A 12,678-nucleotide genomic window follows, 5' to 3' on the forward strand; every position below is an offset into this window, starting at 1 on the left:
TCTTCAGTCAAGACGAGGACCTTTGACTTCAAGGTCTGGGGGGAAATGTTTGGACCCAAAATGAGCATTTTGGCCTGACAAGGCATGTGTTGGAGAAATTGAGCCAATGTCAGTGGCTCAAGCTATATATTGTCGACAAGTTCGAAATATATTATTTAGAGGCTAAATAAAGCCTACTATGGAGAATTATGCGAGCTGTAAGAAAAGGAAATGATGGAAGCATGGAAATGAAAAGTCAACTTTAGCACATTTTCTCACTTCGGCTAGGAGAAACCGAGCTAAACAAGGAAAGAGGGGCGGAAGACTAACCAAAAAAGATCCAAATAAGTTGAAACTTTCCAGATTAATACTAGACATCTCAAGGATAATTTCTTATGAAGAGTGCAAGATCGAGTTTCAAGTGGAAAGCCTTCAAACAATCAGCCCAATTTTCTACATAAGCAAAACTGGAAAATTGGACCTGTAAGAGGTCCAGCAGCGTTTCTGGCCCAACCACTAAACCAAAATCTCTGAAATTTTACCAGGATGATCTACACTCATAGTGGAACATTTGTTATGAAGAAGTCACGGTCAAAATCTGAATTCTTGTTGGAGATATAATTGAAGGAATAAAGGAGCCGAAAGTGCTTCCTTATCTCCAAAATTCATCATTCCTTGTCTCCAATTATGCTTCTTTATCTCTTTATCTCCAAAATTCATCATTTCTTGTCTCCAATTAATGCTCCACTATCATTTGTTTAATGCCAGCTGCTTTGGCATGGTAGCCTATAAATAGAGGTTACAAATTCATCACAAGACACATTCACAACATCAAAACATCTCTAAGATGATCTAAGTTCTCTCTAGAGCAACCTCTCTAAGAGCAACTCCTCTCCTTCTCTTTCTCTTACCGGTGATCACACTCCTAGTCCTAGTCTTCTCAGAAGCCGACTTTCAGTGCCACCAAACCCTCTGTCAACGTACTTCGGTCCTAGTCTCCTCAGCAGCCGACGGTAGTGTCGCGACCACAACGGTTATAGAACCAGCCAAGCAAGGGTAACGCCCTAGCAACCCAGCCAAGCTAAAGTCACGCTTTAGCAAGTTCTCCTCACTTCCTAGTGGTTCTCGCTCTGCTCGATCTACAACATCGAGTATCGATTGTGATTTTCAAGAAGCTCAGCAAAAGTCCTCACCACGAGGCACAAAGAATCCCACGACGAGGTTGGTGCTCTCCTCGTCCACAATCGCTTGAAAGAAGTCAGGTCAAGGGACACCCCCGACGACCGCACCCGAACGGTGCTGGCACGCCCGCGCAAGAAAAGAGACTGTTGACCAGCTGCAACAAAATTGGAGCCAAATAGTACCAGCTGCTGTACTCAACAATCCAAGTGAATGCATGGAGCTTGAGAAAGAATTAGTGTCTGCAACAGCCCGAAAGCTTCTAAAGATACAGGTATAGCAGCGCCGGTTGAAGAAGGTAACAAAGAGAGTAGGGGCGACAAGAGTACTCCCCCCTTCTCCTGCTAAATCTCCCCAAAAGCTAAAGATTCTGTTGCTGGAGTTATTCAAACCACTTCTGCCTGATATCCAAGCAAAGAAGCAAAAAATGCCTATGTTTACAAGTAAGTTCTCTGCTAGGTTCTTGGGTATGGTTGAAGCTCCTAGAAATATTTTAGTGCCTAAAGATGTCATGCCAACAAGCTCTGGAACAAAGAAGAAAAGAGGAAGGCCTCTGGGATCAAGGAATAAAAATCCCCCAAAGTCAAAGAAGGTTGTGGATGCGCAAGAGACTTGTTTTGCTTATCTCTCCAAACCTCCTAGCCCAACTGTCAAGGGCAAGGAGAAAATTTAGTTTTTGTCTTTTTCTAAACTTTGCCTAATTGCTATGTGTTACTTTTCATAGTTATTAGGCTCGCTTTTAAATAAGTGAGCACTGGTTGTCTAATGGGTGGTGCTAGCATACCACGTCTTAAACTTGTCCTAGGTATGGCAAGAGACGTTATGTATCCGTGCCATTCTGGCTTGAGTTGCATGAATTGATGATTTGGTTCAAAAATTATTCAACAGATTTCATTTATTTGTATTAGAGACTATATGCATTTTTAATTTGTGAGTATTCTTCATCTTTAATACTTTCAGAACAAGAAATTAAAAAAAAAAAAAAAAAAAAAAAGAAGGTAACAAACGAGTAATATTTATCCTCATCCAATATTATTATTAATCTATATTATCATAGTATCTTTCAAAAAAAAAAAAACATAGTAATTCTCAAAAAACCCTAAAGGCCGGTTTCTTCTCCGAGTGCTAGTTTGTGCTCGTCCGGTGGCACCCCTGACGACTGGGCTGGCCTCCGGTAGCGCTGACGTCTTGGAGGCTGCTGCCGAACAGGTTTTCCGATGTATATTGTTCGAGGTCTCATTGGGTGGTTGTTGGATACTCGGTGTACCCGAATGGCTCTAGCATCGTCTTCTGGGGCAGCATCTCTGAGCGGCGGTCGTGGTGACCAGGAGTGGCTGGCCTTGGTGATAGTGGCTTGGATCAACGGCGGCGTGGATGCGGAATCGACGACGGTGAAGATTGTGGGGCGCTGGATCAAGGTTGTGATAATTCGTGGCAGCGTGGTGTGCGAAGATTTTGGGTTGTGGTGTGGCGGTGACTCGCGGTGGCACGGGTCAGGCGAAGCTACTAAGGCTAGTATGAACGACATGGTGTTTGGGAGATGTGGGCCTAGATCGAGCCAAGCTGGATGGGCTCTGAGTGGAGCTCTTCCCTTTTAGGCTCTTGGGTTTAGGAAATTGGGTTGGGCTTCTTGCCTAGGTCCTTCTTATGTTTTACCTTGTCTTTTACAATAAGTTCCTTTTAGGAAACTAATGCACTTTTATGCGCACTCTATGTAACTCTAGCACCTCTGAAGTAGTACCAAAGGAGGATTCACGTTACCTCTACGTATTTAAAGGTTTAATGAGTAGGTCTATTTATATGTACCACTGTGGGTACTACCACTATCTTCTTATCTATCTATGCCCTTAAATGACAGCAGAAGGGTATGTAACGGCCTATTCTGGCTTGTGATGATTATTAATGACAATCATTGATCGATTGATTCAAAAAAAATAAATTAATCTATATCTATATTATTAAGAAAAGAGAGTTTGTCAACCAAATTAGAATTTTTTACCAAAATATGCCTCCTATATTAAAAAACTTTTACACTGAAATATTCGAGAATGACAAAAATACACAATAAAAAAAGCCAATTCACAAAATAAAAGAAATTTAATAAAATAGTAAAAATACAAAAATAAAAATGGTGGATCAGTTTTCTCCAAATTATGTGAACTAAGTGCCCAATAGTTATCCACACTCATAGGGTGTGTTTAACATCTAGTTTTATATAATCACAACTAACAAGACAGTCTATGAAGCAGGGAATCAAGAACCAAGGATGGCCATGTTGAACTTTTTCATAACAAGCATCACCAGCAAACAAATTGTTATATGAGGTCACAAGCTGCCCAATCCTACAGTTTGGTTTGATCGTGTTCCGCAGGATGTAGTTACTGCTTTTAATTTTGATCGGTTAGGTTATGGCTGACTTAGAGACTTCTTGTAATCTTTCTTTTTCTTCTCCAAAAAAAAAAAATGTTATATAAGATCGACGATTGGAGATAAATTTAAAGTGGGGCAATTGATTTTGATCCCTTAGCAAGTCTAGATACGTGGCTTTTTCAAGGTTTAATTGCCACAATTATCCCCCAAAAAAAAGGGTTTAGTTGCTACAAATTAAACTTTTACTAAAAAAAAATTGTTATATAAGATTGAAATTACAGAATGGATATATGTATTTCTCAACTAAAACCACTGATCAATATGTCAACAACTTTAGAAATCAGTCTTAAGAGTGCAGGTCTGTTCGCATCCTAATATAGGATTGCAGTAGAACTTGAGTCCTAATCGAAGATGCAGATGTCTGATGATATTATGATTTATTCAATTTTCCAAACCATCCAAAGTAAAATCATCACACATAACACAAGATCTGTTGACGCAGTAAAAACAACTGTGGGCACTATGCTGGTGAACAATCCACTATATGAATATGAAAGTACATAAAGATCTTACACAACTCATCTACTAGAACCAATCTAGTGGGCAACGGTGTCTCCTCGTCTTTGCTACTTCCAAATCAGCGACCTTGTTCTCCTTTGTCAATCTTGAGATGGCACAACTCTCACCTCAGTTGTCAATCACCTCAAGGCACAAATCATGCATGAACTACTAACACACATGAAGCATAAAACCAAAAAACTTTTTGATAGAAAAAGTTTGAGATTTGATGATCCTTCAGGAGCTAAACAAGGAACAGCTCATGAAGAATTCTCAACAATAATTTTGGCTCAATACTTTATGAGGATGAAATATCAGAAAGCTCTTTATAAACGTAGCAGATATATATTTTCTGTTCTGGTGTACCAACCCTAACAACGTGAAAAACACATATATAAGATATGAATGAACTGGGGTCTCCTAGGGTTTCTGCTACAGAAAGGCTTTTCAAAAGAAGTTTTTATCCATGGATTAAAATCAGACGTTTGAAAGGAAAAGCCCATAAACCAATTTAAGAAAGTTTGAATGCTTTGGATAAAACCTTCTGAAAATTCGCAAATCAGTACATTAGGATTGAAAGGATGGTCGCATCCTACAATAGGATTCAAAAAAAAGTTCAGTCCTAACCACTTGACAAGCATGCACATGTATGCAAAACATACCTGGTTGATGAGAGTTTTGCATGAACCTTGAAGCATTCCATTCTTCTAAGGATCCAAGAGTAGAAAACTATTACATGAAAACATGACTCTTGGTTGTTGCGCTTAGAAAATGTCAATCAAATAAACATTGCACTAACAAAGATCGACGATTTGACATAAATTTAAAGTGGGGCAATTGATTTTGATCCCTTTAGCAAGTCTAGATACATGGCTTTTTCAAGGTTTAATTGCCACAATTATCCCAAAAAAAAAAAAAAAGGGTTAAGTTACTACAAATTAAACTTTTACTGGTTGAAGATCGACTGTCTTACAATTGGTCCTCTTAGTCTTTAATTGATCTATTTTAATGAGACTAAAGTTAATTGATATCTCAATGATTTAAGAAGAAAACAGCGGTAATCAAAAGAAGCAGTTTGAAACAGGGAGTCTCTTGTAACTCTGCACAAACCTTACACAGGTACATGCAAAGATGGAGGAAATGATTGAACAAATCGAATCTGCAAAGGCTGTATCGTCAACACATACTGAACTTGTAGCTTAAGGGGGGTGTATTGTATTTGGATTTGTGTGGAGTTTTTTTAAATGATAGACTTTTTCAAAAGTCCATGGATTCTATAAAAAGTTCATAGACTTTTATTGATTTTTTAAAAACCATTGACTTTTACTGATTTTTAGCACAGATTTTTACTGATTTGTAAAAATCTATAGACTTTATATGAATGACTTATGTAGATTTCACAATACTTATAAAAAAGAAAAACCAAGCTAGTTGATTAGTCAGAGAATAAAATACGATGCCATAGCTATGTTAACTAATGACCATTAGCGTAGGAATCAGAGAAGCTCAAATAATGTCATGAAACAAACATATAAGAAAATAAAGGAAAAGCCTCCAAATATAATCAACCAAACCAAAAGATATCCAAAAAAGAGAAGGGAAAAAAAAACACATTGATGAAGTTTCATGCCAAATAAGCAGACGTCTTTGAAATAATGATATGATTTATTCTTCTCCCTCATTTTCACTTTCTTGATTGTCATTGTTTTCATTGTTGGCATTTGGTTGGGCATCTGTCCACATATGAGTAGCAATACTCATTCTCCATTCATTAGCATTCTCTCTTTGCTGATCTTGGGTTTGAAAATCATCCCATTCAAAATTATCTTCGTGATTGTCTATCGGATCTTCTTCTGGTTCAGGAGGAAATTCATCTGAACGACATTCCTGTCGAAGAAAATTGTGCAGTCCTGCACAAGCCAAAACTAGTTCTGCTTGTGTCTTATATAAAAATGGTGGTGCTGATTTGAAGATTGTGAAACGCGACTTAAATATTCCAAATATTCTCTCAATTACGTTCCTCAAGGAAGCATGGCGAAGATTGAATAACTCAATTGCATTGACAAGATGATTTCCTTCACCACCAAAATCTTTGAGGTGATATCGAGTACCTCGAAATGGAGCTAGGAACCGATGTCGATTTGGGAATCCGCAGTCCCCTAAGTAATATTTACCTAATAATAAAAAACATGTGCAATTAGTATGTTATATATATGTTATATGACATAAATTGTAATAAGTACTCTGAATTTTTTTTATGCACGTAAAACTATACCTGGTGGCACTTTGAGTCCATTTCGTCTAGAAATCGCATCATTCAACACTTTTGAATCATGAGCGGAACCCTCCCATCCACTAATCACATATATGAACTGTAAATCAAAGTTACAAGCTGCTAATACATTTTGTGATATCTTCCCATGGCGATTTCGATATCTGCTTACCTCACGTCCAACTACCGTTGCAGGAATATGCGTGCCATCTATAGCTCCGACACAATCCTAAAATAATGAAAAAAGATATCAATAGCTGAAAAGAAAAAATGAAATAATATCTTCATTACTGTACAATGAAATAAATAATTAACCATCCATAAAAGTTGCATTGCTTACCTTAAAGTAAGGATAGAACCTTGTACTTTCTCTTATGTTAGGTGGTATGGATTCAGGTTTAGCCATAAACTGTGGTGCTATTGTATTCAAGGCCTTCAAGACTTTGTTGAAACTTCTGCTAACAGCAAAATGAGATCGCTCAAATATCAGCCGAGCTTCACTGTATCGATTATTTTGGCCGACAACTAGTAAAAAGGTTGCAAGCATTTATTCAACACAAATGTGTCTTGTATCCCGTAAAGGTGTTTTCGCTTTTAGGATGCTACATAATTTTCGAAACACGTCAGGATACATTCTATACACATCTCTAAAGATTTGAGGGTCTCTGTCCAATATGTTGTGCATATATATGTATCCACTTGATGTCACTGGTCGACGAGTCAGCGGACGTCTAATATGTTCACCACGTATGCTGAACACAAGTTCGTATAACACATAAATCACTGCTTGTATTGCCATTAATAATATCTTAACAGCCTCGTAAAACTGCTCTTCCTCTTCATCAGCTCCATACATGTCCATTTCAGACATTGCTAATAGAGAAAGCACCTAAACATATTTATAAAAAAAATATATCACTATTCATATTAACATTCATTCAAAAGCAAATCAAAAATCATAAATATTCAAACAAAAAATCAAATTGTAATTCATAACATACCAGTTTAAAATCATTCAAAACAAGCTGCAATTCAAACAAAATAAAATCAAACTCCATAACTTAAAATTAATAATAGAACATAGCCTATTGCTTATTAGGTGTCGCTAGTGGAGATTGACCCACACCTATTGCATTTGTTTATAGGTGATCCAATTATGTCGTTGTTCAGGAGTCATCTTCAAGAAGAAATCTTGCTTTGCTTTAGTATTAAGCAAATCAAGAGCCATAAAGCAAGCCTCATCAGTTAATCCTGGGGTCTCATTCATAGCATCCAAAAGATCACTCTCTCTTGATTCTCTCTTCTCCATTAAGCCACAAATTTTATCAAAACTTGTGACAATTTTACCAATGCCACTTGATAAGTTTTCTAAAACCTCAGCCTGACTAGTTGCCCCCTTTGAGCCGCTATTATTTTCATAGTCAGTCCTACTCCGTTTTCCTTGAGTCCTGCTATGTGGTGGAGCATCTACATTGGTACCTTGGGAGGGTTGTTGTGAAAGAGATGGCGAGTTTTCTTGGTGTGATGACTCATTTTCACTTTGCACGAACATGTTAGTATTTCTATCAAAAACTAATCCATCAATTCCCCAAGGTCCGTTTTCTTCTGCTCCAAATGTAGAGGCATCTGTATCATCACCTAAACTGATTGAGCCCATTCCAGTTGCAGTTCCATTTCCAATTGCAATTTTCAAGTCCTCATAGTCTGGAAAAGTTTCTGACCGAAAGTGCCCATGCGTTGGATGTGACTAGTAGGGAAAAAAAAATACACGTGTCAATATGATGATAACCATTTGAAATAACTATAAATCTAAATTAGAATAAAATGAAAAAGCAATAAGCTCACCTTCAAATAATCTGCCCATACTTCATCATCAGCAGTGAATCTCTTTGTGATCGGATCCCACCCAAATCCAGAACTATGACGCATAAGTTGAGAGTAATTGGTGTATTGTTTCTTAAACCATTTCACTCTACTTTGGTAATGACTAAAACTTATTTCACAACCAAGTTTTTCCTTTAGTTTAGGAAGTAGCTTCGCCTCTACTGTTTGTTTGCTTATCACACCATTAATATCACGCAATCCAAGTTTGGCGCCTTCAACCATAATTTGAAGCAAAACATTGCTCTCTTCAGCATTCCAAGTTTTGTAATCTTTTCTTTTACCATTCCCTTGTGAATCTCCCATCTATACGATTGCGTAAAAGTAATCATACATGCAACTTTTATCAATCAAAACATTATAATTCAGAACAATATAAACATAAGGGAAGTATAGACTGGAAAAAAAAAAAAATTAGAAGCCCAAGGTACATGGCTCCACAAAGAAACAAGAAAGATATTAGACCCCAAATGACAACCCTTCTGTTATCAAGACGCACAACTATCAGGTGTGTATATCAATATAAACATGCACCAATGTCCTGTTTTCATACTCTCCTAAATTGCTTTCTGACACAACAAAATAATAAAGTAAAGAAGAGTTGCTGGTATCCTTCATCAGCTTGAATCTATTCATATTAAGAGCAATGATTTTGGCTACTAGGGATAAGGAATCATTCTGGTAAGAAGCATTACTTCAAAACGTATGCAAGGTTTTTTTTTTTTTTTCTTCTTTTCTTTAAACATCCATTAAGCATACAAAAGGAATCAACTCAGACAATTGGGTGCAGAGACAAAAATAGCAAATTTTGATACATTGTTCATATTGATTATTACCTAGCCAACTTCTCTTTGATTAATTTTTCTTTGTTTCATAATTCATTCAATTACATTTTGATCCACACTTGTTTGTTTTTTATAGCATGCCATACAATATGATTATAAACAGTACTCATAAATTGCACAAATCAGACTCTCATAACCCCAAAACTTGATCACGATCTGTTTCCATGGGAATTTGAAGGAGAAAATAAAAAGAATCTGAATCCTAAAGAAATTGAGGTCCATAAAGATGACAAAACTGAATCAAGGTACCAGACAACTGTCATCATGGCAATTTGCCCAACCAACATGAATCAAAACTCCAGAACAATATTCCTATCTCTCAGCTGACTACAAACTTAGCTGAATTAACTCTTTGAAGATTCAGTGATCCTATTTACTCAACCTACTACTCTGTAATCCCAAAGTAAAATTTCTAACATTAAAGCTCTGCTCAACATACACATAATATTCTCAAAGCATAAAAAAGAACACTAAAATTTTAGAAAAAGAAAATAAATAACCTGACATAATTTTATCAGCCATTGCCGACTTTAGTGGTGGCCAACATTGGCTTCAAATTGAAGGGTTAAAGCAAAATTTGAATGAAAATTAATAACTCTGTATAGATTCACCCAAAGCTTGAACCAAATCGCACCTCTGACATTACTATCATTTTAAGAAAGTTGACATAAGATTGTCAACATAAGTCCCATCTCAATGCAGGGTAAAATCACACACACTATTAGGTATAGAAAAGAAGTTCTGGCATGAAGGAAAAAAAAAAAAACCACCCACCGTTTGGCTAATCTACCCAAACTTAAGAGCCACAAGGGCAAAGCAGTAGCAAAAAAAAGAGAACCATGCCATATAGGACAGCAACAAATACAAAAGAAACAGAAAACCTAGCGAGAAAAACAAAGAAGAAGAAACATACGCAGCAAACAAGTGACGACAATAGCAATAACCGCAATAGTATGCAGGACTATGATCGAACCGTAAAAGCATTAGGCATATACATTATTTGGCTTTGTTTTAGGAGTTGATGATAATATTAGGGTTCCAAGCATCACAATTGAAAAAAAAAAAAAATCAAATTCAACAACAACAATGAACATGTTAGGTATTAGAGGTTGATATCACAAAATAATAGAGAAAAGAAAAAAGAAATCATGAAAGAGAGATGATGGAGGACCAACCTTGAACGCGCAGAGAGAAGAACTTTGACAGACTTTTCCACGCTCAAAATCTTTGCTCTGGTGGCTGGAAAAATATTGGAATTTGGTATTTATACTTAACACTACAAAGTCCATGATTTTCCATGATTTTCTAATTCCGTATGTATGAATGATATTTTGAATACCCCTAAACTTCTATTCATTTTTAAAAGTCCTAATTGAATACCCCTAGACTTTGGTGGAATTCATAAAGATTTTTTAAAATCCTAATTGAATACACCCAGACTTTTATGGACTGTTAAAAGTCTCTATTGAATACACCCAGACTTTTAAATTCCATGGATTTCTTTAAAAGTGCCAGTAATTCCATATACAATACACCCCCCTAAGTGACAAATTTGTTCACAATGGGGCGTGCCTTACACATAGCTTCCAAGGGCACCGCTTTAGGCATGCTGAGTCCTTTCCCTTCTTTCATGTCAATCTCTTTTTCACCAACTCTCTCCCATTCAAAGCATTGAATTAACGACCCCAAAGTCAAGCCTACCACACGTTGAGCCAGACCCGCTCCGGGGCAAGCCCTTCGTCCGAGCCCAAACGACATGAGCTTGTGCGACTCATCACCACCGTTTTCAAACCTCTCAGGCTTAAAGCTTTCGGGATCCTCCCACAGCGCGGGGTCTCTATGTAGAGCCCATGCATTGATCAACACCATTGTGTCGCGTGGCACGTCAAACCCGCCGATGGTGCAGTAATCAGATGAAAGATGCGGCAGTAGAAGTGGGGCAGCAGGGTAGAGTCGGAGAGTCTCGGACACGATGCTTTGTAGGTAAGGCAGTTTTGGGACATCAGGCTCGTCCACTACGCGATCTGGACCGAGATGAGAATCCAATTCCGCTCTAGCCTTCTTCAATACATGCGGGTGGTTAAGAAGACTGGACATAGCCCATTCCAATGTAACTGCTGACGTATCAGTACCCGCCAATAGCAATACCTGAAAATTAATGAACATCTACTTCATGAATATATATGATTGATTAAGAAATTCATTTAGTGCTAAGTTGCTAACACTACCTCTAAGATCAAAACTTTTATTTCTATGCAGTGTAAGATAGAATTTTGTACTAATTACCACTATAATCCCCTTGATGATTTGGTCAGTGTAGTACTCTGGCTGTGACTCTTGCAGAGAAAGCAAATGATCAATCATGGTGTTTCTCTTAATCCCTCTATGGTCATCAATCAAACCTTGAAGAAACGCATCAGTCCTCTTCCCCAACTCCCTCACCTTCTTCTCGTACCCACCAGCTCCAGTCCAATTCAAGATCGGCAAGAAATCCGCCGGATTCGCCGCCCCGCCGTACGCAATAGCCTCCGTCATGATCTCCCTCAACTGCTTGGCCTCCTCTTTGTCCGAGACGTCGACGTCTTCGCCGTAGTACCTCTTCCCCGCCACCATCGTCATTATGATGTTGAAGGTGAGCTCGTTAAACATGGACTTCATTTCCACCTTGGTGAAGTCTCCGGAACTCGAGTTCTGAGCCAGCTTACGGACCAAGTGCTTGACCTCGTCTTTTCTGATGGTGGAGAACATGTTGAGACGCTGGGATGAGAAGATCTCGATGGCGCCGATGCGGCGGAGGTTGCGCCAATGGTCGCCGTACGGGGAGAGGGCGACGGTGGACCAGTTGTAGCCGATGTACTTGCCAAGGAGGAGGCGGGGGCGGTTGGCTAGGACGACGTCGTTTTTGGTGAAGCATTCTTCGACGGCGGAGGGGGAGGAGACTATGACCACGCGGCGGGAGCCGAACCAGAGAGAGAAGATGGGGCCGTAGGTCTGGGAGAGGCGGTGGAAGGTGCGGTGGACTGGAGGTTTGAGGAGGTGGAGGTGGCCGAGGATTGGAAGTGAAGATGGGGTTGGCGGGAGGTTTTTGTAACGGCAGTGTTTGGATTGGAAGAGGAACTTGAAGGTGAAGAGCAGGAAGATGAGTGACAGAGACGTGTAGAACCAGACGTCTTCGGTCTTCCATTGTTGATTATGAGATGTGAAGAAGGTAGGGGGGTGATTATTTATAAGTAAAGATGAGTAATGCGCAAGTAAATAAGACGACAATTAATAGTCTGGGTAGATTTATATTATGACATCATGTGGATGCAGTGTTTTAGGCAGAGGAGTGTTGAGTTTGATATGCATGGACGCGCGGCATGGTTCTTCTTTCAGAGTCGTAAAATGTGTTGTTTTCTTTCGCTCTTCTGAAATTATGGTCATCTTCAACTTGGATATTAATGGCAAAATGAGTAAATGACATTGCACACATTACGTCCGGTATGTATTGCTATTTGTATGTTTTCATCTTACATTTATCTGGTTGGAAGTCGCTCCCAAACGGGCATGGATGAGATAATTTGGCTTCTTGTAGGATTTAGAGTAGGATGTGAC

The 12,678-nt window shown here is 38.5% G+C and overlaps 3 protein-coding genes across 5 annotated transcripts; all 3 read right to left on the reverse strand.

Moving 5' to 3' along the window:
* Positions 1 to 5,686: 5,686 nt before the first annotated feature.
* On the reverse strand, positions 5,687 to 10,319 carry LOC112189489 (protein ALP1-like). 3 transcript variants are annotated; one of them, XM_040515392.1, is made up of 7 exons: positions 10,260 to 10,319; positions 8,204 to 8,545; positions 7,360 to 8,105; positions 6,699 to 7,247; positions 6,531 to 6,587; positions 6,362 to 6,458; positions 5,687 to 6,260 (listed from the first exon to the last, which is right to left on the reverse strand). In XM_040515392.1, the coding sequence occupies exons 4-7, from the start codon at positions 6,903 to 6,905 to the stop codon at positions 5,752 to 5,754; spliced, it is 870 nt and encodes a 289-aa protein (XP_040371326.1). In that variant the 5' UTR covers positions 6,906 to 7,247; positions 7,360 to 8,105; positions 8,204 to 8,545; positions 10,260 to 10,319; the 3' UTR covers positions 5,687 to 5,751. The 3 variants fall into 3 exon arrangements, with proteins under 3 accessions (XP_040371326.1, XP_040371324.1, XP_040371325.1); XM_040515390.1 differs by having other exon boundaries at positions 6,362 to 6,587; XM_040515391.1 differs by lacking the exons at positions 7,360 to 8,105; positions 8,204 to 8,545; positions 10,260 to 10,319 and having other exon boundaries at positions 6,362 to 6,587; positions 6,699 to 7,251.
* LOC121051189 (uncharacterized protein At2g29880-like) lies at positions 7,485 to 8,545 on the reverse strand. Its single transcript, XM_040513294.1, has 2 exons — positions 8,204 to 8,545; positions 7,485 to 8,105 (listed from the first exon to the last, which is right to left on the reverse strand). The coding sequence occupies exons 1-2, from the start codon at positions 8,543 to 8,545 to the stop codon at positions 7,485 to 7,487; spliced, it is 963 nt and encodes a 320-aa protein (XP_040369228.1).
* A 201-nt stretch (positions 10,320 to 10,520) lies between the features above and the next one.
* On the reverse strand, positions 10,521 to 12,348 carry LOC112189488 (cytochrome P450 81E8; the record flags this gene model as incomplete). Its single annotated transcript, XM_024328828.2, has 2 exons — positions 10,521 to 11,232; positions 11,371 to 12,348. Coding segments are annotated over 2 exons (1,587 nt in total), but the record flags the coding sequence as incomplete, so codon positions are not given.
* Positions 12,349 to 12,678: the final 330 nt, after the last annotated feature.

Source organism: Rosa chinensis, chromosome 2 (assembly GCF_002994745.2).
Source record: "Rosa chinensis cultivar Old Blush chromosome 2, RchiOBHm-V2, whole genome shotgun sequence".
Lineage (NCBI taxonomy): Eukaryota > Viridiplantae > Streptophyta > Magnoliopsida > Rosales > Rosaceae > Rosa > Rosa chinensis.

Excerpts from the sequence above, each read along its gene's own strand:
- LOC112189489 (XM_040515390.1), bottom strand. The coding sequence starts at position 6,905 with ATGCTTGCAACCTTTTTACTAGTTGTCGGCCAAAATAATCGATACAGT. Across the intron at positions 6,588-6,698 it reads GGTTCTATCCTTACTTTAAG|GATTGTGTCGGAGCTATAGA; the intron begins GTAAGCAATGCA and ends TCATTATTTTAG. Across the intron at positions 6,261-6,361 it reads TGGACTCAAAGTGCCACCAG|GTAAATATTACTTAGGGGAC; the intron begins GTATAGTTTTAC and ends TTTTATTATTAG.
- LOC121051189 (XM_040513294.1), bottom strand. The coding sequence starts at position 8,545 with ATGGGAGATTCACAAGGGAATGGTAAAAGAAAAGATTACAAAACTTGG. Across the intron at positions 8,106-8,203 it reads TATGGGCAGATTATTTGAAG|TCACATCCAACGCATGGGCA; the intron begins GTGAGCTTATTG and ends TTTCCCTACTAG.